The sequence below is a fragment of the Carassius gibelio genome, chromosome B13 (genome assembly GCF_023724105.1).
Source record: "Carassius gibelio isolate Cgi1373 ecotype wild population from Czech Republic chromosome B13, carGib1.2-hapl.c, whole genome shotgun sequence".
NCBI classification, from domain to species: Eukaryota; Metazoa; Chordata; class Actinopteri; order Cypriniformes; family Cyprinidae; genus Carassius; species Carassius gibelio.
In genome coordinates, this window is record NC_068408.1 from 23,615,884 (window position 1) to 23,642,154 (window position 26,271).

The 26,271-nt window shown below is 38.8% G+C and overlaps 1 protein-coding gene across 3 annotated transcripts in view; it reads right to left on the reverse strand.

Moving 5' to 3' along the window:
- LOC127970394 (cullin-9) overlaps positions 1-25,568 on the reverse strand; it is a 42,471-nt gene extending 16,903 nt beyond the window's left edge. For all 3 annotated transcript variants that reach the window (XM_052572964.1, XM_052572963.1, XM_052572962.1), the window contains exons 1-20: positions 25,382-25,568; positions 21,935-22,585; positions 16,242-16,396; positions 15,204-15,785; positions 13,196-13,337; positions 12,902-13,092; positions 11,173-11,560; positions 9,794-9,986; positions 8,717-8,918; positions 6,076-6,266; positions 5,798-5,994; positions 5,373-5,610; positions 4,018-4,123; positions 3,713-3,940; positions 3,365-3,455; positions 1,814-1,985; positions 1,131-1,236; positions 939-1,034; positions 654-829; positions 408-541 (exon numbers count right to left, since the gene is read on the reverse strand). In XM_052572964.1, the coding sequence (XP_052428924.1) occupies positions 408-541; positions 654-829; positions 939-1,034; positions 1,131-1,236; positions 1,814-1,985; positions 3,365-3,455; positions 3,713-3,940; positions 4,018-4,123; positions 5,373-5,610; positions 5,798-5,994; positions 6,076-6,266; positions 8,717-8,918; positions 9,794-9,986; positions 11,173-11,560; positions 12,902-13,092; positions 13,196-13,337; positions 15,204-15,785; positions 16,242-16,396; positions 21,935-22,580 (4,234 nt within the window). In that variant the 5' untranslated portion in view covers positions 22,581-22,585; positions 25,382-25,568. The remainder of the gene's footprint in view (positions 1-407; positions 542-653; positions 830-938; positions 1,035-1,130; positions 1,237-1,813; positions 1,986-3,364; positions 3,456-3,712; positions 3,941-4,017; positions 4,124-5,372; positions 5,611-5,797; positions 5,995-6,075; positions 6,267-8,716; positions 8,919-9,793; positions 9,987-11,172; positions 11,561-12,901; positions 13,093-13,195; positions 13,338-15,203; positions 15,786-16,241; positions 16,397-21,934; positions 22,586-25,381) is intronic.
- Between the last annotated feature and the right edge of the window lie 703 nt (positions 25,569-26,271).

Sequence of the window (26,271 nt, forward strand, 5' to 3'; positions counted from 1 at the left end):
GCATTAATCTATTATTGTGGTATAATATATTACCAGCATGTAAAAATGAAACTGGGGTTTGCGTGTTTGTCAGATGGTCCCTTCGTTTTTAAGTGGGTGGTTAGGGATGGCCGATATATTGCATGTGATTGTCATGCGCATTTCGTCAGTAAAGCCGGTTCCCTGATTAGTAGTAAATCACCATCTCCGGTTTTTAAATGGAGCGGCATTTAATAGACATAACCGGCGATCACTGATAAGCTACACAATATCGCGTTCATTATCGAAGGCGATTCATCATAATGAACGCGACATTGCGTAGCTTGTCAGTGATCTACAGCTCTATTAAAAAAAATAGACTCTGGCTCTGTCTATTGAAAGCAGGTGATGGAAATCAGACCAGACTTCAGTCAGGTAAGTGTTGTTACCTGAGATAGTGATGCTCTGTATGATGGGGGTGATGAGAGCTTCCCAGCAGGTCCGGCCTAAAGCCTCCGCGGCCTCAGCATCAGGCAGAAAGCGGTCAGCAAACATCTGCTCATGTTTCAGGGCACTGTTTAACCTGAAGCCCAGAGAGAAATGCACAAAAATATTATTGGTTTTAATACAAACCAGCAACAATATCACCTCCCACCATCTTAATTCCACCCTATAACCCTGACAGAAGACCTCACTTGTTAAAGAGCTGCAGCAGCTGGTTCTTGTCCTCCAGGATCTCCTGGCACCAGGTGTGAGCTTTTGTCGTATAGAAGAGATACGTGCGGCAGCACAGCTGCTCCTTAAACACCGGCCAGAACGTGGGCTTCGGCCCCAGGACCTCAAACCCATGCACTCGTGTGTCAATGCCACCCTGTTGACAGGAAGAAACATAACTTGTATGAGAAGTGGAATCAAGAACATCTCAGGATTTATGTATAACACCAGGTAAGTTCTGCCACATTGCATTCAATAGGTCTGACCTGTTGACATCTTTTGACTCTGATTTGAATGATGGGCCAGAAGCGGGTCGCATTCTCCAGCAAAACCACATGACTGGCGGAGGGTGCCACATTTACCTGTTCAACACAAAAAAAGAAAAGAAAGTATCATCTTAAAGTTCAATGTGCAGTCACCACCTGTAAGATGCAGACGAATGAGGAGGGCTTTCTCACAGTGTTGAGCTCAGTATTGACGTTTGTGGGATCATCTCCTCCCAGGACTAAAATGCGAGCTGGCATGTAACTCGAGTCCTCGCTGGCTACAAGCACGGTCAACTGCCTGTGAACGAAGAAAATAATAAAGCATCTGCAGTTACAGAAATGTATTCTTCCATTAAAGGGCAATTTTCTAGGGTTTCTAGATCCAATGTTTATCTTTATAAGGGAAACTATTTATTAAACCATATTAAATATATGCTAGTTAGACATGATAGGGAAGTTACAAATGAATGAATGTTGAGCGATTTTGAATACAGAAATCCACCAAAACAAAACAGTTTTTGTGAATGTGTTGCTCGAATATCTATATGAATACTGCTACTACCTACTATAATTTACTAACTAAAACTGAGCAAAGTAGAACATTTTGACAATGTAGTGACTAAAGTTTACTGACCTAAAATAAATAATAATTTACACAGTTATGCTGATATTTGGGAAAACAGCACATTTCCTTGTGTGATTATCGTTTAAATATGTCATGTATATATATATATATATATATATATATAAATTTGTCTCTTTATATTGATTTTCAGGCATTCATTTCCAGCACCGATTAGCTGTTGCTGTAATAATAATCTAGAGAGTTTCTTTTGACAGCATTCACTTAACAGAGAGTAGCTAGGCCAGCATACCTGACGATCACCCCTTTATGCATGTAGATGTTGATAAAATGGGAGCCGGTGCAGCCGTTGGATTCCCAGTAGGTTTTGGGGTTTTTGTCTGTCAGCTTGTTAGCTCGATGGTGATTGGAGGAGACCTCCACCTTCTCCCAGCATTTGTCCTCTTTCAGTTCCACACTGGAGCCTGGAGAACATCACACTCAAATCAACAATCACATTTGGTAACTTTTATAGTTATACCTAAACCTATGCTAGTTACAAAGCAGCATTGTCCTTAAGCAAATATGTTCTCAATGCATATTTTAACCCTTGTGCATTGTTCAAATTCACTACCCTTTTGTTATGTTCGGGATGAAAACATCCACTACATTAAACTGCTGTAAAAATGTATCAGATCTTTTTTTTTTTTTTTTGCATGAATCTATTAAATCAACCTCTGCCTTTTTCAAAACTACCAAACGTTTTTAAAAAAATCCAAGATTTTAACTCTTTAATTGTCAAGTTCATAATGATGTCACTGATTTTTTGGGGGAAAAAAACGAACAAAATTACTTATTTTCAATATAAAAGTAATTGTGGCTGGATATTTATTTTTTACTTTTTTTTTACTAATTTGATGATACTTTAACAGACTAAAGCTCCACATTTAAATCCTACATTTCACCAAACCTAAAATGAATGTTTATATTTTATTTTATTTTTTTTAGTCTTGGATTAGTAGTCAAAGATAGTCAAAGATTAGTAGCAACATTGGCTTTGAACCATTTGTAGTTTTTGTGCAGCATTAGATTTTAATTTTTTCTCCCTCATTTGTTGTTCGTGGCTGTTTTTGCCCCATTGACTTCCATTATAACAACATTTTTTGATTGCAAAGCCATGACACCATAAAATCATGCATTCTTGATGGTTGGTGGTTTTCCCTCTTGGGAAGAGGTAAAATTTGAATTGTATTTTTATGGTTGATCACGAGGTGTGACCATTAACCCTTCAGATAGGCCTGTGCAAAAAAAGCTTAGTTTCTGACTTGTATATGGAGCTATATGGAGTATAATAGTTGAGTTTTTGTCGAAATAAGATTTGTCACCAAAAATCATTCCATTTGCTGAAACACAGAGAAAGTCGTGGCTAAATTAAGACTCAAGTTTACCCCCTAGTGGACGAAAACGTCCCCAACAACAAGAATATTTCACCCAAAGATAAAATTTGATTATTACGTTGTTAGTACATATAGCTCAAATTGTTTCATTTTAGTAGGTGCAAAAGGAGATTTTCTTTTCCATACAACAATGTGGATGATGATTCTCACACAAAGCTATCTCATGATTTCAGTAAACATTGAAGACGCGATGAAAGAGAAGTAGCTACAGAGCTTTTCTTCCACATTGTGTTATACATCCGTGTTTAATGAATTATTGAACAACAGAATATAAAGGGCAGGTCTTGGTTCTTTCCAGCAGATGAAATAAAAGACCCATAAGATTCAAATGAGTGAAAATGAATTTAACTTTGGGGTGAATTATTGCTTTAACAACATTAGTTTCTACAAGTGTTTTATGAACAGACCTTGGCACAAGTTCCTCAGGAACACATCAAAGAAAGGAATATTGATGGGCTGATGGCTGCGCCGATGCTCTTCAATCTGACCGAGGACCATCTAAAGATAAAGATATGGAGTGTGTAATTAACTGAACATGTCTATTAATTATTCTGATCTTCTAATAAACCATTAAACATTCTAGGAATGAACCATCCAACATGACCTGTTAAGCTCCACCTAAATGTTCATGTAAAAAACTTCAAAGGAACAAGTCTGTTCGAGGTCAGGTGACCCAGAAACCAGTCTAATAATATAAGGCTTGTTCAGGCAACTAAACATTGAAAATATTCTTTTTTGGACAGTCCACGCTTTACCTGAATACATCCAGCCAGCACACTGGTGGTCATTTTCTTGTAGAGGCTGGCGTACTTCTCGCAGTCGTTGATCAGGTCCCGCAGCTCTGTGACCATGAGCAGGCTGGTGCTGTGTTTGTCCACGGCTTTGATCAGAGCCTCTTTGGTGCCCAGCCGACACATCACAACAGCGTAGTCTTTATTCAGAGATGCAAGTCGATATAAGAAGCGGATGAACTGCTGTACGACCTAAGTGGGGATAAAGAGGAATCAAATACTACTGTTATGAAAGCATGATCTTATGAAGCTAAATGAAGGGAAAGTACCTCTCTGTCGCCGACAAAGGCCGTCATAGATGACAGGCAAGGCTCAATGCTCTCATGCCACGGCAGCAGATCCTCCTGGTAGTTATCCAAAAACTTGTTCAAAATCCTGTGGAGTATGAAATAGTTCATATATCATTAGCAAAAATAGCTTCGTTAAATAAACACGAGTAACGTAACATTACGTAACGTACTGCACGTTTAATAATAATAATAATTCCTTACATTTATATTTAAATATCAAAACGAGGCACAGTTTTTTTATATCGCTGTATTTCTGAAAGAAGATTTGCATGTTATATGCGTGATAAAGCAGCGTGAGAGCGTACCAGCTCTGCTTCGTTTACAGCTGTTACTGGGGAAACCTCTATTTCTCGCGCTTCATGTCTATGCTTTAAAACATCTCCTGCTGGCAAAGAATGAATTTGCATTTTCATTAAGTCCGCCTGATCCACGCAGCAAACATATTTTGTTTGTTATCAAAAAATATCTACTCTAGAGGGACTTGGCTGTTGTTATTGATTCTATTTGGAGTCTACCGCAAGTTAAGTTAGGTCCACAAAAGCACTCACGCGCATTAACGTTTGTTTATGTTGATGCCGTTGAAACCGTCCATATATTTAGCTTTGCTTCTTAGCTTTTGCTATTAGTCATCACTGTTAGCGTTCTTTGAGCACGGTTCCAGCGTGCTTCGGTCTGCACAATAAACAAATAACTACACACACACAAACACACACACACAAATATACATATATATATATAGACATATATGTACAAATGCATCTCAGGAAATTAGAATGTCTTGGAAAAGTTCATTTATTTCAGAAATTCAATTCAAATTGTGAAACTAAACTATTTAAAGCTTTATCATAATAGGCTGTACATTAACTTATTGGGAGAAAACCAGTAGTTCTGTGTGAAATCAGACATTTGAGCTCCCCCATCTTGTAAAAATGGCGTAATCATAATACGCAGCAAATATTATGGGTGGTGTTAGCACAGTGGATAAGACACATGGCTTTGGTGTGAGAGACCCGGGTTCAAATCCACTGTGAGACACCAATGTGTCCCTGAGCAAGACGCTTAACCCCTAGTTGCTCCAGAGGCGTGCGACCTCTGACATATATATCAATTGTAAGTCACTTTGGATAAAAGCGTCAGCTAAATGAATAAATGAAAATGTAAAAATGTATTAGACTGTGAGATTGAATTTTTTCAAGGTAACTTGAGGTATTTGCTCATAGTTTTTCATTTTGGGGTCAAATGTGCCCTATGACCAATTTGTGTGAGTACATCTACCTCAAACTAGCTTGAAACAGCTGTTCAGTATCTATTACCTAAACGAGTGAAGGGCTCACCTCAGGATGGACAGCTGTGCAGCCCGATCCGCTCTGTGCTGGTCCATGAGGCGGAGGAGGTCCTGGAAGGTGTCTCTGCTGTGTGTCACCTCGTTTCTCTCTTCCTCCAGCTGGGAGGTGTCGTCACAGAGCAGCTGCTCCAGGGTCAGAATAACCTCTTTAGTGGCTGGCATTTCCTTCAGACTCACCACCAACATCTTCAGCTCGGCGTCCTTAAAGTCATGCTCCTCTTGAGACTCTACAGAGGCGACCAGTATTACTCAAGTCAATAATGAATGTGCATTGCTTTATTGACATACTGTTTATTACAGAGTGCAGAAATCAGTGTGTTGCAGATGACTATATATACTTAAGCCCAATGCCTTTATAAAAGCAACTAAAAGCAGTTAAATTTGGCTAGCAGTTAAAATAATGCATGACCATACCTTTTTTCTCCAGTTTGTGAACCATGGATATGTGGTTGAGGGCGATAAGAGCCAGCATGCTGTGCTGATTCTGAGCAGAAAGGCACTTCTTTAGAGTGGCACTGACATTGCAGGCGACTAGCTGCTCTGCCAGGCTCTTGTGGCTGGAAATCAGCATGATGATGACCAGCAGCCCGTTCCGCACGGACAAACCACAACTGATCACACCACAGGAGGAAAATTAATGTGTATTCAGCAAACAAAGATTGTACATCTAAAGCAGACTCCAAGCCTCTTACCCTGGCGTGCTGAGCAGGAGGTCAATGGCAGAAGGGATGGCACACAGGAGCCCTTTGGAGCCTTCAGGTGTAGCAGAGCCTATGCTCGCGAAAATCTCCAGCATCATCTGAGTGCCAGACTCAGAAAGAGGCAGAGAGCCACCCACACTGCGAGGGTCGTGTTTACTGGCACCCGTGATGACCTTCAGAGTCTGGAGAAAGCAATTCGTTTTTATTTCATTGAGCATCCTTCAAATGTACACTTGCAATGCACTGACACTAGGATTTAAAAAAGGAATAGAATAGTAGAAAATGCAATAATTTTGGCCCCAATTCTAGTTAACGGTACTTAACACATGGCCATACGTTTTTTCAGAAATGTGAATTTTTAATATTTCACCCTCAATTGCTTTCATAAATTTATTTTACACTAGTAATAAAAAAAAATTACACAAGACTTTAAGGAAAAAAAAACATCCCCATTAAGACCATAATCTCTGTGCCATTTAAGCAAAAAGTCATGCATTCATTGGTAATAGGCTTTCACTCTGTTAGCAAGGCTTCAATTCTTTTTACACTATTTTCCACCTGATAGCACCCTTTACTCAGTTCTGCATTTTTTTTCCGGTTTTTGCTTCTAATGAAAAAAGGCCAACTGAATTTAAATTAGAATTGAGTGGACATATTATAATCAGAAATTGTGGTTTATGTGTGTGCAGAAACCACATATATACATATTTATATACCTCTAAGGACTCATTATATGTTTTCTTTAATTGACGCAGTGGTTAAAGTCCCCCTTGTCTATGTGGTGTTTTTAACTTGGTTTTAGACGAACCGTGTGCCAATCCAGAAATCAACACCATTATGAAGTATTTTCTCTTCAAAACTGTAGCTTCCCAAAGGCAGTCCCAGAAATGCGTTTTCAAACAGCCTTCGGATTGCAATGTTACAAAATTCAAGAACCAATCACGTCAAGGGATAGATTCCTATCATTTGCATATCCCTCTCTAAATTTATACAAATGCAGCATGCATAGATATCATAGCACAGAGAACATAGCATAGAGATTAGGGATCCATCGATACCACTTTTTCCAGTCTTCGCCTGATACCGATACTTTATTTGTGGTACTTGCCTATACAGAGTACCGATACCGATATTTTATTACATTTGTAAAACTTTTAAATATTGGGTATAGAAACCAAAAGAGTATGTGTAATGTAAGCTGGTTCATTTAATTTATTAAATACAGTCAAACCAAAATTTACTCAGACACCTTCAACATTTCACATTATCACAGTTTATTCTTTATAGTTTAGAAGATGGTAATAAACTATGACAAGAACTCATAGTTAAACCGTGTCAGAACAAATTCATCTTGATAACTTTGATAGAAAGATTTGTAATGGATTACAATCAACCAAAAATGATTCAGACAGCTGTTAGTATGAAAGTATTTATACAACTATCAATGCTTAGTCAGGCAACCCTTGGCCTTAATGACTGTCTGTAGTCATGCAAACCTGAACTTCAATTTTTTCCCCAGACTTGGTATGAATACTTTTTGGTCCCAAATTCATATCAGTTTTATTGGTAGTCCACTATTTGAAGAATTTTGGGGTATAATTTGTCACCATTTACTTTATTTTGCTATCGTCACTTACGTAAATGAACTATAGTGTCCTGCACCCACTAGTAAAAAAATATTAAAAATTACATTTGGTCTCTGAATAAATACATTTATAAAAATATTTTTTTTTGGTTCGACTGTATATCCTTCGATTATTTTCACACTTAATTATGACCATTAAAATATATTTTACAATATTCATTGCATAGATATATCCTACGTAGACGACCTTAATCTCTAAAGGCTCAATTCTGCTGTCTGTTCTGTTGTTTAGTGTTTCTTTGTCTGAAAATGGCACTTATCACATGCTGTGTGGTATCGGGGCATTTTAACGAGTACTGGAGCTCAGTATCGACCCGAATCAGTGCATCCCTAATAGAGATTATAGCATAGCGATCGCATGCAAAATATATCCGCACAAATCAAAAATAAGAGCGAAAACCCATCAAGCTATGGTTTAACGTGAATTTAGAACTGCTTACTTTAATAATAACCCACAGCAACAGTGTAAAAGTAGCCCAGAGACAGACACAACTCTACCACATTGGCATCCACCCTTCACACGCATTGCTCACGGCATGAATTGCATGGGGAAAACAGTTTTATCAGTCATTATCCATGGATCAGGAGGCCTTGGCTGGCGGGCCTAATTTGCATATTCATAGATTTGCGCATAGTAAATGAGGCAAGGGTGTAGATTTACATTCAAGCTATTTTAAAGGCATGAACAATTATTTTCACAAGAAAAAAATGTGACTATGTAATTTTGATGCTCAAAGGTGTCTTTTAAGGGATAACATTTTTGACTACAGATGATTTTAAGAATTCAATTAACATGTCTTTTTTTAATCGAGAGTCTGAATTTCTGTCTTTTTTTTGGAACCGCAACACTCAAACTTGACCAAAAACAATAATAATGTTCAATAATGTTCTAATTGCTCTGATTCAGTAACTTTGGTGGTATATGACTGGATGAACAGTGAAATTCTTAAAAATATAAGAATTCGGTTCCCATAGATCCTCACTCACCGCCAGTGCAATCTGCTGCACCTGTATACAGGTAGGATACTCCTGCATGCAGCACAGGATGGCTTTAACACCCCCCTCTGTGGCGAACGAGACCCTCCACTCGTGTTTCAGCATTAGACTGCGGGTCAGCAGCAGCGCAGAGACAGCGTTCTGCTTGGGCTGACTGCCAATCATCTCCACCAACATCTTCAAGACTTTGTCACTGAAAAAGAGAAGAAAGTCATTTTAAAACCATTTGCAATATGAACTACAAATCATGGTAGAACCAAAAATAAATAGATTTTATTTATTTATAAATAGAAAAATAAATAAAGAGCGTAAACCCACGAAGCGATGGTTTAACATGAATTTAGAAGCGCTTACTTAAATAACCCACAGCAACAGTGTAAAAGCAGCCCAGAGACAGACACAACTCAGTGTCATCTACACTTATTACACACATATCGCTCACGGCATGAATTAAGAACCACAAACTTTGCTGCATTCGAGTCAAAAAAAAACAACCTCCCCTTCAAATTAAAGATCCCATCCCCCATTAGAGCCACCTATAGAGGGAGTTCCTCCCCATTTTCCTAAATTAAATTCAGGCCCTGAACTACATGTACTTACTTTATGGTTAGGTTTAGGAATAGGGTTACTTGCATGTAATTAAGCATCATTTATTGTTATTGTAATAAAAAGTACAAGTAAAAAGTAACGTGTAACAAAGACACCTTAAAATAAAGTGTAACCTCAGGTAACATTTAATTTTTATGGAATGTAATGTATAATGCATTGCATGTAGGCAAAGGACTCTTTTCACAGACTGCTTCTATTGTTATTAAAAATGTAGGCCTAAAATCTAGATATTAAATGCACATCTATAACACATTGTTGTTTTTTATATTATAACTTCCGCTTCTGAACCCCCCAGTCATTTTGCAAGGGTCTATTGATAAACGGAGTGATCTACGGGTGGTATATGTTTTCTTAGCACCTGTAATACTGATGTTTAAATTAAGTGTCATTCAGAAAGACCCACAGTTAATGAGATTAGCATAAGAGAGAGCTGAGCTGATTGTAGACAGTGGCTCTCACCGGATGGTTTGTGCCGAGTCTGTTTTGAAGATGCTCTTCTCCTGAGGTCCCTGCTCCTCCAGAATCTTACTGATGACCTTCACTCCGGCCAGCTGCAGTCCGGAGTCTGAGCTGCTCTTCTTCATCATGTCCACCACCTCCCCAATCTTCTCTAGGGAGCTCTTCTTACCCTGCACCTTCGGACTGTTGAACACTGCAGAGAACAGAAAACACTTGCTCAGAGGAAGAAATGTTGCTCGACTAAACACTTCACGGCCTTTATCAAATCAACAGTTCTGAACATTCACTTAAACAAAGAAACTGATGGCTTGATGAAATATATGGTGCTGGAAGAATGTGGCTGTATTTTGTGCAGAGAATTTTACAACACTTAGAGTAGCAAATAGCATGATTTATGGGGTTTCTTTGTCTGCTGAATTTAGACATGGTGGCACTATTCTTAGCACTGGCCAGGATCACAGTTTTAGGGGTTTTTAATTATTAAATGCAACACTTTCTCACTGTGAAGTGTGAAGGCAGTTGCAAACGGTTAACTATATTTAAGGAAGACTATATGCAAATATTAGTCATCATCAGAGTCAAAGGAAATCAAATCCTGAGAACTGAAATGCTGCCCAATGGTTGATTCAATCACCCCATTTGAAGAACACTTATTAGCTACAATACAAACGATTATCAGCCAAAAACCTTTGCTGCCAAATGCATGCATCATTTCCTGTTGCAGAGGGGGGAAATTCAGCGCATCAATAATCATGTCATTCGGCAAAAGTCATGTTGATAAAAGTATCTGTTAAATGAATGCTATGTATACTTTTGACTCTTAATTCTGATCAGATGAGTCACTGTAAAATAGCCAATATAACACCCTATGAAATCTTTTTCATTTTTTTTTCCTAAATTGTGTCATAATTCTGGTGATGGTTTAATACCAATGTAACAATTCCTTTATCTTTTTGGCAAACAAAGCAGTGCACAACTTTTTTACCCACTGTTTAAATTAAAATGTGAACTAAAAACTGTGAGAAAATGTTTTAAACCCCAATGCACCATGTTGATTATGTGCAGTAGACAAAACTACACCATTCGTTCACACAGACATTTCATAATTAAATAGTAGTCTACACAGTTTAATATTTACAGACACTAGTCCATATCGATCTGATTAAGTGTACTGCCCTACTTCTGATTCATTCATCCTAAACTTTGACAATACTGTAAGATGCTGTATTCTACTATAAAATACATTAATAGTAAACTCATGAGTGCTGTGCTCAAATGTTCCTGATTGCTCAGCAAATATATAATTATGAACAAAACAAAGAGATCCACTATCAGTCCCATCCACAGGAGAGCTGAACATGTATAAAACGAAGCCTTGCCTTTCATCTTCTCCTCCAGGTCATCAGGATACTTCGTGTCGTCTTCAGTGGGAAGTTCACTCTCTGTCTCACTGCCACAGTTGCCCGAGTCTGCTGGGATCTCTTTCTTAGCTTTCTTGGACACGGAGCCCATGGTGCAGGAAGAGGCGGAGGACAATGATGAAGAAGATGAAGCTCCCTGTCCTCCGAGCGAGCTGTCCATCAGCATTTCCTCATCCTCGAGGCCGGCACCTCCACAGTTCAGGTAGTGCTTGGTGAAAGTGTGGGAGCAGAGCAGGTCTCCCAGACAAGACGCCTGCAGATTCTGCTTCAGGTAGTGGAGGACTTTCCTCGCCACCTCACTCGAGAGGGACAGCTGGATGAGCGTCGACTCGTCAAGCTCCACCATCTGAAAGACACCAGGAGAGAGCGGAATATATCACATGAATAACCCCAAACAGGCTCGTGTGTGACCCTGGAGCACAAAACCAGTCTTAAGTCACTGGGGGATATTTGTAGCAATAGCCAAAAATACATTGTATGACTCAAAATGATTGATTTTTATTTTGCCAAAAATCATTAGGATATTAAGTAAAGACCATGTTCCATCAAGATATTTTGTAAATTTCCTACCGTAAATATATCAAAACTTAATTAACGAGTCAGTCTTTTGTTCGTTATCTGGCTCGGTGTTCATCTTCGGTTCTCTCTTCACAGCAGTTCAGTCAGTGTACTGTTTGAGTGCATGAATTACTCCGGGATATTGGTTTGTTTGAACTCAGAGGGAGTGTCAGCCGCATTAAAAAAGTTAACAGCTTAAGTCATTTGTGGATTAATGTTTATTGGAGACGCAAACTGTTTAAAACGATTCAATTTGATTTGGTGAACTGGTTCGAGAAGATCTGGTTACATCGAGTGATTCGTTCGCGAACCGGATATCACAAACTGCTTTGTTTTGAACTCTCTCTCACAACAGACACGGAAGAGAAGACAATGCTGACTAAAGTCGTAGTTTTTGCTATTTTTGGACCAAAATTTTCGATGATTCAAAAAAACCTCTGATGTCACATGAACTACTTTGATGATGTTTTTCTTACCTTTCTGGACATGGATTTTCAATGGAGGGACAAAAAGCTCTCGGACTAAAGGCCAGTTCACACCAAGAATGATAACTATAAAGAGAACTATAAAGATAACGATATTAGTGTCCACACCAGCGAACGATATTGTCTGCTGCTTTAAATTCTCGAGGTCATTACAGCAGGTTTGATTCTGATTGGTTGGCAATGTTTTTATCGTTCATCAGAAGAAAAAAAAATGTTCTGAAAGTGATTCCAACGATATGGTTTCTCTGTGCCTTTATCGTTATAGTTGTGGTGTGGACTCGGCTATTCTTTAATACTGAGAACCATTTTTAGAACTATATCTTTATCGTTATCGTGCTTGGTGTGAACGGGCCTTAAATCTAAAATATCTGAAACTGTGTTCCGAAGATAAACGGAGGTCTTACGAGTTTGGAACGACATGAGGTTGAGTCATTAATGACATAATTTTCCTTTTGGGGTGAACCAACCCTTTAAGTGGTTTCATTTGGATGTTGGTTTAAAAAATGTTCAATCCTTCTTTAAAACATTGTCGGTGGGAGGAACTATTAGATTTTTATTTATATTTAAATCAAATTTTCTTCAATTTTTCAGTTTTGCTGGCCTTTTCTACCCAGTGTGAAGAGTGTAGGAGAAATGGTGAGTACCGGCTCATCGAGGCTCTGTCGCAGGATATTGTTGATCTCTTGCTGCTGCTTGGGTTCCAGCTTCTTGATGAAAAACAGCACTTCCCACCATTCAGCACGGCTCAGGGTGTCTGCGTCATCCTGAGAGCCCTGAATCAGGTAAGGCAATGTGTACAGCCCACCGGGGGGCTTCGAGAAGAACGTCTGACTCACTGCCAAGTTCACAAACACAGAAGAAAACACTGCTGGTTTCATATAAAGTAATGGAGACACATATAAAACACACACGATCTTGTGGTTGAGTGTGAGAGTTACCTGTAGTGAGTTTGAGCGTCTCTGTGAGGGAGGAGGCCTTCTCCTGAGTCTCTTTCTCTGCCTGTCCTCCGCTGCCATTGGCCAGGATTTCAATCATGTGCCAGTGCACCCAGTAAGTCCTGGACAGGGAGTTCCAGTACACCTGCAAAAGCCAGAACATGACAAACATCAAGGTTTGTACAAGCAGTATTTCTATAAAATGTGTAATTAGGGCCAGAATATCTTAGTTTTCACCAAATGTGTCGTGAAAGAAGATGCTTATAACTGCCAAAATCATGAGGTCGTTTTATTTTCTATTTGCAACTCTTACCAAAAATTCAAACGTCTACATAAAGATGTGAAGATTGTTTTTTTTTTCATCAAAATTTTTCATCAAAATCAAAAATGAGAAATCGTGTCATCATTTACTCACCCTCATGGTCCAAGAGAGTACAGGTGCATCTCAAAAAATTAGAAGAGTTTTTTTCTTTACACTTACTTTTTTTTTTATTTAAAACTTTAATATATTCTAGATAAGTAAACACATTAAAAAAGTTTGTTTAAAATTTTTATTAGAGCTTACAGCTCGTAAAAGTCAAAAATCCAGTATCTCAAAATATTAGAATTTTTCCTAAGATCAATCAAAAAAGAAAAAAGGATTAGCAAAACAGAAAAGTTCAAGATCTTTAAACTATGTTCACTTATGCACTCTATACTTGGTCGGGGCTGCTTTAGCACAAACTCCAGCATCAGTGGTGTGTGGCGAGGAAGCGATCAGCAATTCAGGGCAGGCATGTTGGCTGGCCAATCAAGCACAGTCATATATCATGGTCAGCAATGGAAAGGAAAGGAGGACTTTGGACCACTGAGCAACAGTCCAGTTCTTTTTCTCCTTACCCCAGGTGAAATGATTCTGACGTTGTTTCTGTTTCAGAAGTGGCTTGGTAGCCCTTTTCCTGAAGAGGTCGGAGTGTGGCGACTCTTGATACACTGACTCCAGCTTCAGTTCACTCCTCGTGAAACTCTCCCAAGTGTTTGAAACAAAGTATTCTCAAGCTTGCAGTCATCCCTGTTGCTTGTGCACATTTTTCTACCCAATTTATTCCTTCCAGTCAACTCTGAATTGAATATGCTTTGATACAGCACTCTGTGAACAGCCACCCCTTTCAGTAATGACCTTCTGTGACTCACGCTCTTTGTAGAGGGTGTCAATGATTGTCTTCTTGACCACTGCAAAGTCAGTAGTCTTCCCCATTATTGTGGTTTCAAAGTACAAGAGATACCTGGAATTTATTCTGTAGGGTTGGTCATAATGAAACTCAAATGTAAATATTCTAATATTTTGAGATACTGGATTTTTGACTTTCGTGAGCTGTAAACTCTAATCATCAACATTAAAATAAAAAACATTTGAAATGTTTTACTTTAAATGAATCCAGAATCCATTAAAATTAACTGTAATGATATTAAAAAAAATTATTAGACGCACCTGTATATTTAATAAATTATATCAAACAAAATATTTCTATCTGAAGCTACTTTTTGTAATGACTTTTTTATGCTTTACATAATGTCTTTAAATTATCTTTTGGGAGTAATTTCTCAGCCAAATTTGATGTGCGAATAATTTGCAATTAATTAAATCGCCACAACATGTAATTAATTCGTTTTTTAAAAAGTAATCACTTACCAGCCCTAAGTTAACTACAAAAGGGGAAAATCTATGCAGGATTAGGCTGTAAATGCATCCTAAATTAAGCGGGCAGCAAACTGATGCTAGCTAGCTTGGGATCAAATGTTGGTTGGTTTGTTACTGATGAACCTATATGCATCACCACATTTTGCCTGTTTTTACTTAATAAATATAATTTAATTATATGACTGCAGTTCAGAATGCAATTATCTGTCCAAAGTAAATCAGCATGGAAATAACTGCCATATTTCTCTTCAGTGCTTGTAAACCATACATAACCTAAAGTTCTTCAGTGTCTAGAGAGCAGCATATAAAGTGAATGCACTCAGCACTAACCTGCACTGGTGGCGAGCCGTCGTTACTGTAACGAAACTCTCCTTCATCCCCGGCGCTGACTTCCTCATAGTCCTCCAGCATACGGACCAACATGCCACTTTTCAGGTTGTCCTGCACATACTCCACATAAGCTGAACGAGATGTGAAGTCAGAACGAGTCTTGAAACCGTTTGCCGTTTTCTTCTTCTTTGGTGGCGTGACCGCGGCCATTGCTGTAGTGGCCATGAAGGGAGATGAAGGGGAGAAGCGCGGCTGAAAGATGGAGCGGATGGGGTGTTTCTGGATTTTGTTATTTATTTCCTCAACCGCTCTGCTTGAGCTTGTGGAGGTTAGGGGCAGCTGCCGGTTGCGGTCCCAGCCCATGACGCGCACCAGCTCCGAGATGAGGTTGGCCATGGCCATGGTGAACTCAAACTCCCGCTGCACACGAGCGTGCTCTGATTGGTAGGCTGCCGTGGAGGAGGAGGAGCCAACCTCCTGACGCTCAGAGGTGGACTCCACCCCCGCTGTGTTCAGCTTGTCCATCAATGAAGTGACGCACAAGTAACGCTTCACCAGAGAGAAAAGCAGCTTGCCTGGAATCTACAACAGACAAACAAATTCTCACACAAAAACATTTGTACAGTGTCAATGAGTGTCCAAGCAACAGATCTTAGAATATAAATTTCAAATCTGTGTAATTTTAGCATCTATTATTTTAGATACTATTATAGCTTTTCTATTTTTGAATTTTCCATTCTGTTTGATTAATATAAAATGTATTTTTTTTTGTCTTTTTTTACACAGGTGCATTCCCAATGTGAAGGCTTAAAAGATAAAATGTTTTGTCAAATTAAAAATCAATTGAGCATTGCATCTCATTTACTTCATGGTAGTAGCATTTGGTGTGTTGTATGAGCTGCTGCCAATGACAAGACAACTGTCATAAGCCATCACTTATGGGATTCAATCTGGGTTAGCATGGTGCCAGAAGACAACAAGGACCCGGACTAGGTTTAGGAGAGGTATTCAGAATAGAGTGGAAATAAGCATGAGTACCTGTGGAAGATGGATGCCCTCAAAGGAGATGCCATGCTCCTCAGAGGAGGTGGTCTCCGCAAAAAGCTCCAGCAGGGTGTAGCGGTTGTCAAAGTCCATGTGCAGCTCGATGCCATCCTGCTGGCTCAGGGACAGCAGCACATAGGCACGACTCCCTAAAGACAAACAACATCAGCCTCATCAACACTGAAAGATTTTTACAGACCAATTTTATTGCCTGTATTTATTTACTTCTATTACACATTTACAAAAAAAAAAAAAAAAAAGACAAAGACAACTGAGAGTAATATCAGTGCGCTTAAAAATGTGGGTTTGACATCAGTATGGGGTGTATTTAAACCATTAGTTTTTTTCCCATTAGTTTTTTAAAACAAATTAGCAAAAAGCTTGATTTTTCATATATTCCTCTTTTTTTGGGGCTCATTTAATCTGTAAAAGGAAGCATGCCTTAAACAGGTTTGAATATTTAATTTACAAATGGCTGGGCTGTTTCTAAAAATGAATTAAATAAGATTTTACCACTGTTCCTCACAATAATTAGGCTTGTCTAATTCTACATATAAGCATTTCATCAAGAAACTTGATTGTTTGACTGGTGTTATGCAACTGCATAAAAGCTATGATGCAAAACATTAGACAAATAAGACATAAAACATTCACCTCACTAGTGGTCAAAACGATATATCTGCCGATATTAGGCATTTTTTTAATATCAGCATTGGCCAATACGTTTTTCTGCTTGGTCGATGTGTTCTGGACTTTTATTTTGACGAGCGGCAGCGCCAGAGCTCACACTCCCTCTCTCGTTCGTTGTTAACAGTTCTTTCTAATATGGATATAAGTTTGTCTAATAATCAGATAGAATGGTTAAAGAAAATAATATATACAGAAAGTATAACAATTGCTTTTATATTAAGCCTATTGTTGGTTACAGTGTTTACTTACTTATAACACATATCGGTCGACCACTACACCTCACCAACAGCAAAATGCACAGACCAGGTCAGCAACTTTTGTGCTTATATTTCACTATTCTTAGAAACCACTTTCTGCAAAATCATCCAGCCAAAATGCATTCATCTACTTTCTGCTGAAGTGTGTATCAGTACAGTACAGAATAATGTGGTTATGCTACTTCCTTAAAGTTTTACTACTTACAACTGATCGTAGTAATTTGTAAGTTAAAATACTATCTCCTAAACCAGTTTAACATGCAGTGTCGACTATAAGGAAACTAAAAAAGTGCAAACACTGAGGAGCTATCTAAACATTGCTCTGTTTGTCTGAGAGGCTGGTGTATCATGCCAAATTCTGCCTCAAACACTGGCCAGGAGTTTAGGGTGGGACTACCCTTTTACAGCCAATGGTAGACAGAAACCAGTTTTTAAGTAATCACAATTCAGTTTACACTACAGAGGTAGTTATTTGTAGTTGGAATATTGAAATATCTCAATACTTTTGAATTTGCTTTGAATGGGTTACAATGTTTATATTCTATGCATATTAAAAGTATTACTTGATTTCATATTGCCAGACAAAATCTAATATAAGTCTATTATCTAGTGATATATTACTAATATGTTGTGAATGTAGCACTACAGATCACATGTTCAGGTTCCCTCGGGTGGCTTAACATAAGCCACATGCCTGTGGTCTCTGTTATGCTGAAGTAAATGATAAAAATGTCTCAGCCTAATCAGAGGAGCGAGAGATAAATAAGTACATCCTGTGAAAGAGTATGAATAAGAGTTAAAGAATGAGAGGAGGAACTGGACGCCCCTTCTTAAGGAGTCAATTTCCTCTTTCAAAAAAAAAAAAAAAACACAGTAAAATAACATCTGATAACCTTGCCTCTATGAGTCCGATTTATTAACATCACTAGTTTTTGTTTCTAATTTTAGGCATAGCTCTAAAAAACAAGATTTTTTTTTATAATTGAGGATGACAAAAGAGCTCAATCAAACATATGTTGAAAAAAAAAAACTGTTATCTCATCTAGTACTGCAGGGTCCTAAAGCATCAGCACACTCTTGAGACACTGCCAACACCCAATGCTGAGAGCGCTATGACACAGCCCTCTCTCTCCGTGCCCTTCACTGATGACTCACATTACCCAATATCTCACGCGGGCATCTGACGGCTTCAGCAAACTTGGGCCGTGGTCCAAAGCCAGTTCAGTGAGTCTTTACTTAAGGTTCACACTAGGCTTTGTGCTCCATTCACTAGAACCCATATGCATATGACTAATAATAATCAAGACAAAAAAGTCATATCAGTCATAATCGATAATAATTTGCTCCAAAGTGAAAGTTCTAGAAACCAGACTGTTAATTTGCCTTAAAATAAATATCTTAAAATTGGTAGATTACTTTTTTTTTTTTTCTGGGTTTGATTGTGTTTATGGGGTGCAGTCTAACGTGTTAATGCTGCGGTGGTCTCAGCCTCATACGTCACGGCCGCAGACCATTGGCTAAACGTCTGATGCATATGGGACACAACAGTGGAACACTTCAGGAGTGTCAAAGTTGTTATCGGATTAGTTGAATTATACAGGATTTCCAGGAGACGTGTGTGTTGCGTTCTTTAACATTTTGCCTAGAAACACAAATGCGCCAAACCTTCTCACAGGCTTATCTTGATCAACTAAACACTGGATATTCAAAAAGTATATCAAATATTGAAAGTTCACGACATAGAATCTTTAAAATACAGAGAGTTTTACACACATGCAAAGTTTTGTATACAAGTGTAATAACAGTAACAGATGCAAATTGCTTTATTTAAACTTTACTTCTATGGTAATTCACAAATTACCTCAAACACCATACACAGCATTTCCTTTAGATTGGCAGGATTGAGCACAGGAAAATACAGCTTATTCTGCATTAAGTACATTTTTTTTTTTTTTGTGGGGCGATGGACAAAATGGGAAACCAAATACTACATCGCCGATCTGAAGCCATCCCCACTCATGTCACTCATCCTTGTGTGTACACGTGCTTGGCTCGCTTGCTTGGCGACGGAACTGTGAACTGTGTCTACACTGGACACGAAACCGCCGAGTCGCAACAGGTTGAGTCTGATTAGACCAAGGGTGACGAACTCTGGTCCTGGAGAGCCACAGCCCTGCTGAGTTCAGCTTGAACCTTAATTAAAACTCACCTGCCTGTAGCTTCCTAGTAACTGTTCAGATCGTGATTATCATGTTCAGGTGTGTTTGATTAGGGTTGAAGCTTGGCTGTGGCTCTCCAGGACTGACGTTCACCAACCCTGGTCTAGACATCTGAACTTTGTGTCAGTACCATATAAATAGGACAAGGCCGTTTACTGTTGGGGATAGGGCTGTAAACGTCATGATACAGGACTGCAATGAATTTCACCTCAGCAGAATTTAGTAAAACAGCGATTTATTAAACTTCACACTATAGGGCCATTTCTAACTATTGGCAGAGCAGGCAGTTGACCTCTGCATTATGAAGAGCTTCCATTAGTGTTGGGCGATATGGTTATTTTTCAAATCGTCATATCGTCTGCCCGTGAGATCGACGATACACGATATTATCGTGCATGGGTGGCGCAAGAGAGAGACTCTTGTTCTTGTCATAGCGTAACTATTTGGTGTTTTAAACCGCACAGGTTTAAAATTTCTAACCTTGAACTACATAAAACATTTCATTACAACAAATACACAAAACAATGTTATTTTTAGCAACATCATATGACCCCATTAACAACATCAGCATTGTGTGACTATGTGTATGTGTATTTCAATTCCTGTACAGTTTAATCTCTAATTGTCAGACCATTCAAATTTTATTTTTAGAAATTATTTTAACCCAAAAAGCTAAATTATTCAAAATTATTCTTCCTTGGAACTACTTATATTTAAAATACAAATCTCGTGTAATCCCAGGCTATCTATAATCATATGCACATTTCAAAACTGGAATATAATTTATTTCAATCCCATGTGTTTCATATAGGTCTGCACGATAAACTGAATGCGATATTTAATGCGCATCTTGTATTTGCTTTGAGAAAAGGTGATAGACGATCCGCTACCCGCATCATTCTCACATGTGATATAGCCTTCTAGCTGGGACAACTTCTTTCTGTTTACAGACATGACATTAGGCCTGGGATATATGGAAAAAAAAAACATCTCTGTATTTTTTGGCTGATTTGCGATTTCCGATATACATCTTGGAATTTTCTTTTTGTATTCGCATTAAAAGAATCTGTATTTAATATAGATTTATTTCACTTACTGCCCAATGTTGTCCAACAAATACATATTAAAGGCTATGAAAACAAATAAAGTTAATGTAACCATGTAAGCCTTTATATTATGTGCTAAAATGGGCAATATTATCCTAAAATTGTAACATTACAATCTATAAACAAAAATAAGGCTTTCAAAGCGAATTAAATTCACCAAGCTAAAATGGAAAAATAAGGTAGAAAAAAAAAACACAGGCTTGTGTTAGGCTATTTTGATTATTCCATTGTGTCTCTTTACAGTCAGTGCTATCATAAAAATAGACTTACTTGTGTGATCATAATTATAGCGCTCATATTTAATTAAACTCTGTCTGTTTGGCACGCATGCGCGAGGGGGTGCTCGTTCACTGAAGTTTAGCAGAGATCCCAGAACAGAATGCTCATGCACTTCTGAAAAAAAAATTTCTATATTTCCATAGCTTTCTATCATTTACAGATGGAGGATATACCCGTGATACACCTCAAACACATTAAATAGCGCGAGTAGCCTGTGTCTCAGTCAGAGGCACACGCAGCCTTTCTGTCTGAGCATATGGTGGGCTGAGCCGCTTAAACTACTGAGAAACAAAGTTATCAAATATGGCTTACCAATTTTTAAAGGCCTTAATATGAAGCTTGTCACATGTTAAGAACATACTGGATTATGCACTCGCTCTGAAGCTGCTCAGTGCGTGTCCTCCACTATATTTTCATATGCGCTCATATCAAACTCGATATAAATGGTATTGCCTCAAATTAAATCGATTATAAAGAAAATATCAACATATATTGTATAAACTAGATATATCGCCCAGCCCTACGTAACATAATGATGTGGCAGCATGCTCAAATTTCCAGCAGTATTCAGATTATTTTGCGAGCATTATTCACAGCATGGAAGGAAATATCGTCTTTGTCTGGAAATGAGTTTAAGTTAATATTGAACTAATGCACACTTGCTTTGTTCTTGCATTCAATTTTATTTATACTGTTACTTTTAAAATATTAAACAATATTGAAAAGTTGTTGAGGTCTAAAATATTACTAAAGATATACAATAGGCACAATGCAATAATTATGCAATCAATGCAATATAGTAACACTCAGAGAAAGTTATTCCCAACAATACAGCTATTTAAAATTGTGTGTCCAAGTTTTTCATTTTGCTGCATTAATAATTAAGGTCACGGTTTGAAAAACATGCAAGTATTTAGCATTATTACTAGCAGTTTTCAAGGAAAGTGACTTCAGTTTTACTTTTCATTCAGGGGAAATACCCTAGGAAGTGAGAGCTTTACGTTGAACCACTGGAAACAACAGCTCTAACAGAGTACCCGAGGAGTTTCGAAAGATCACAGCCAAAAGACCGTCTGTGATTGTTCAGAGGTTGTCAAACAAAATAACCACGAGTTAGATATAGAAGCCAGACTCACCCGCATCATGAGAAGCCAGGGCTCGCAGCATCTTGCCAGCGCTGCGTCTGGTCTGTCGCTCTTTATTACAGAGCAGCTCCATGAGCAGGTCGAGAGCGCCGGTCTCCTTGAAGACTCCTACCAGCGAGCCGATACTGGCGTAGGCGCTCAGCACGTGGATGGTGTGAGTGATGCTTATCCCGAAGTCGCTGTTCTTGGCCATCTGCTTCCGGGCACGGCGCACCAGATTCTTCACATCATCTTTCATGTCCAACAGCTCTCCCTTGTCGACATCTGCGGGGAACTGGCCACTGGGGCGCTCCTCTTCCTCCAGCAGAGGCCTCTGGGAGTCAGCCTTGCGCTTGCCAAGCAGAGTGGGGCAGTTGGCGTACACGTCTTCGGTGGACATCCACATGAGGATGCTCTCGCTCTTGCTCTCTCCTGAGGTGGAGCCACTAGAGCCTCCGCTTCCCGAACTGCTGCCGCCGCTCGCCTCATTGCTGCCGCCTGAGCTGCTGCTGTCCTCCACAGCCAGCAGGCTCCAGCGGATCAGGTACTCCGTCTGGCCATCCAGAGTCCTCCTCTGACGGATGAGCTCCTCTGGGTAAGACTGCAGCTTTGGGCCCAGCTGAACCAGCAGGTTACCGTTGCGGCGCTCACCCACCATGATAGCTGAGGAAACAAAGAGTGATATAATGAGGACATGTGACCCGTGCTGGCGAAATGAGTGGGAATGAGGCACACAATCTAATTTTGAGTTACAGGCAAAAGAAGAAGTGAAAAATGTCGAATTTGAGGTTTTCACAAAAATGAGTTCATTAAAGGTGCAATAGGAGATCTTGGAAAATGCTAACATTAGCCTGATAGCACTGAAAGCGGATGTCCCACCCTCCATGCATTTACGCTCACAGACCTGAATACCAGAGACAACATTACTACAATAGGCTACATCAGCGGTTCCCAATTCCAGTCCATGTTTCGAAGGGAAGTAAACCCCTGCTCAGGGAGTAGGGAGCAATGAGATATGCTCATACATAAGTTGACAGGCAGGTAGGAAAGCTATTTAAAACACTCGCACCTAGCATTCTTGGTCCTATGCTTCCCACAGAATATATAAATACAGATAAATACATTTAAACCAATTAACTATCGGGATGTGAAGAGACTTCAGTATAATCAATCAGTATAACGAAAAATGTTTCTGAAGACAATCACCTATTGCACCTTTAAGCCCTCTTCTAGCTCCAAAAAGTAATTAAACATCTACAGGTTTATGTCTTCTGAGAGGAATACCTTTTCCTCTGCTCACTTCTGGGCGAGTAGTAGTATTATTTATTTAATGCCATGTCAGCATCTTAGGCTAATTTCATGGCAAAAACAATAAGAAAAATTCAAGTATAACAAATACAATAAAACCCAGCAAACAAACAAGCACAAGTTATATTGCACAAGATTTTTTTACATTAACATATGATACACATTCTTTACTAATTAACTCTTTAAGGGAGTTCACTTCATTAAATAGTTTTCTACGTACATTAAAAGCAGGACAGTCCAATAAAATATGTTTGATAGAAAGGGGAATCTTGCAAAACATGCATTGAGTTGTATGACCGATCAACATCTAGCAAATACCACTGGATCAAATCTAGTTTTAAAAGAGATGAAAAATCTGTTCGAAAACAAAACGGATGTTTAAGCCAAGTCTTACTTTACATGATGAACAGATTTATTAAAATGTAATAATTTTAATAAAAACCTTATGAGTTTGGATTGGAACTACATGACAGTAGCACGGAATATCATCACATTAAGGGAAGGTTCACACCAAAATGAAGTTCCCATCATCATTTAAATAAAAACTGAGAGATTTCTGTCCCTCATTAAAATCCATTCACTCAAACTTTAGATGCTCTAAAACGTTCAAGAAGACATTGTCAAAGTAATCAATATTATGCAAAGTCTTTTGAAAAAACAATCACTTTATATGAAAATCAGATTTATTGCAGATATTTGTTCATATAGATAAGCATATCATCAATGTACAGTTAGTAAACTCAACTGTATTTGCTTGATGTGTGAGAAGAAACCTCACTGGTTCTCATGTGTCAAAAACATGTGTCAAGAATTTTTGTTTAACATCTGATGTGTTTTATGATGTATTTATGATCTTTTTTTAAGCATTCTCAAGTTTTTGCATATCAACAAGGATGTCAACAATGTGCATTTGTGTTTCAAAAGGAACTACCGTATGTTTTATGAGCCTTCTGAAGAATAAAAGTTTTGGGTGAATGGGCTTTCAGTGGGGGGGGGGGCAAAAATCTCTCAGGTTTCATCAAAAATCTCTCCATTTGTGTTTCTAAGACAAACGTGAGTCTTTTGAGTTTGGACCGTTATGAGCAGGAGTAAATGATGATGGCACGGTTTTGGTGAAACTAACTTTCAATGGAGGCACAGAAATACCTAGATTTTCTTAAAAAAAAAAAGAATCTTAACATGCTTTTCAAAGATTAACAAAAAAGGGTAAGTAAAAAGGGGAGTAAATAACAACTGAACTATAACATCTGAAAATTTCAAGCAAGATAAGATGCGACTAAAGTGTTAGGAAGCTTCTGTAATCTCCATAATCCAGTCTCACATTAAAGAGATACTACATTTACATTGCCTCATATTTTCCCCCAATCCCACATCCAGTTATTTTTCCATGAAAAGTATAAACTTAGAAAGAAATGCATGGTGACCAATGCTGCAAGGCACCAAAACTACCTAATTATCTATACCCAGGTCTGGGATATTAGTCAAGCCATCTAGCATCTCATTATGACTCATTCTTGAATGACACGAGGGAACTAAAACATGACAGATACCTGATTGTGGATCATTTTGTTTTGTGAAACGTTGTTTGCTAGCGTCAACAGAACATCAATTGTTATTGATCTCTAACAAAGTCTAAAGTTTATAAAGAAATCTTACGTGCACACACAGTGTACGTGTCAGCCTGCGGTTAAACTAGGTCTATGTCTTCTCCCAGCTGCTGTCACCCGCTAGCGAAGCTGCTAAACAGAGACACGAGGGCCTGGTGTCATCACGGGTGTGTGACTGACGCTCAGCCGAGGATCCGCTGACCTCAGCCCGCTCTGTGCGCACATCTGACGGCGTCTTAAGCCTCCCAGCCGCGCTGCGTCTCTTCTGAGAAGCGGTGAAAGAGCGGAACTGATCAGTGCGCATTAACTCAACACTGCGAGCGGGCAACGAGACTCAACGCGTCAAACTGAAACGCGTTCAAAAATAAAAATTAATAGAGTGCAAGCCGCGCGAGGCAGCGTCGTGCTGCTGCGAAAGCGTTGTAGTTATCTGCGTCGCGTCTCTAGCAGGGAACATATGCTGTAACCAGCTGTCAGCGCGGCCTCTGTGTCAAAAACACATTAAAAAGCACTGCGAGAGCCGCGGAGCTCTGCTCGGACTCACCTCCGGTGTCGCAGGGCCTTCCCTCCTTCTCGACTTTCCCCCGGGGTGGATGGAGTTTTCTTCTCCGTGGTAGCGTATCGTTGCCCAGCCTGAAGTCGTTTTCGCTGCCCGTTGTATAGTTGAGTCCTGTAAGAGTAGTCTAGTCCTTCTTCCTGTGTGTAACAGGTATGAGTTCAGCTTGTCTGTCCGCCAATGTGTGCGTGCAGCAACACATCACTGCCATCTGCCGGCGTGGAGGAACAACAACAGCCCTAATACTTCATTATTGTGAACCATTGTTGTAATCTTTAGCACTGAAGTTATTCCAGCCAGGACCAAAACATTTGCCTTTGTGTGTGTGTGTGTGTTTGCATGTGTGCAATCACTTTTTTGTTTGTGCAATTTAGTTCTTTGTAAATTTTCAGAAATACTTTCATTTGGTGTGCAGATTTTTTTGACTTTGCTTTCTGTCACTTTCTCTATTGACTGAATCTATGCACACAATTGTAAACATGTTCTTGTTGTTTTACTCAATTGATGCAGAATTTGCTCATATTTTTTAACAAATATCATGTAGAATGCTATCTCCAACTGTATAACAAAGAACCTTTCACATGCATCAACAAGAAGGAACAAGGAAAAAGAGAAAAAAGGAGAGAGGGTACATAAGCATCAGTTAACAGACAAATACAAATTATATATATTTTACACTATACATTTACTGTACATTTACATTTATTCATTTAGCTGACGCCTTTATCCAAAGTGACTTACAATTGCTATATATGTCAGAGGACACACTTTATATATTTTATACTACAAAAAAATGTACTTTCCAGGTAAGCACCATTAAATGTTTTTTGTTTTTATCTGAAAATGGTAAAGAAGGACCATATAACCATATTAATTGC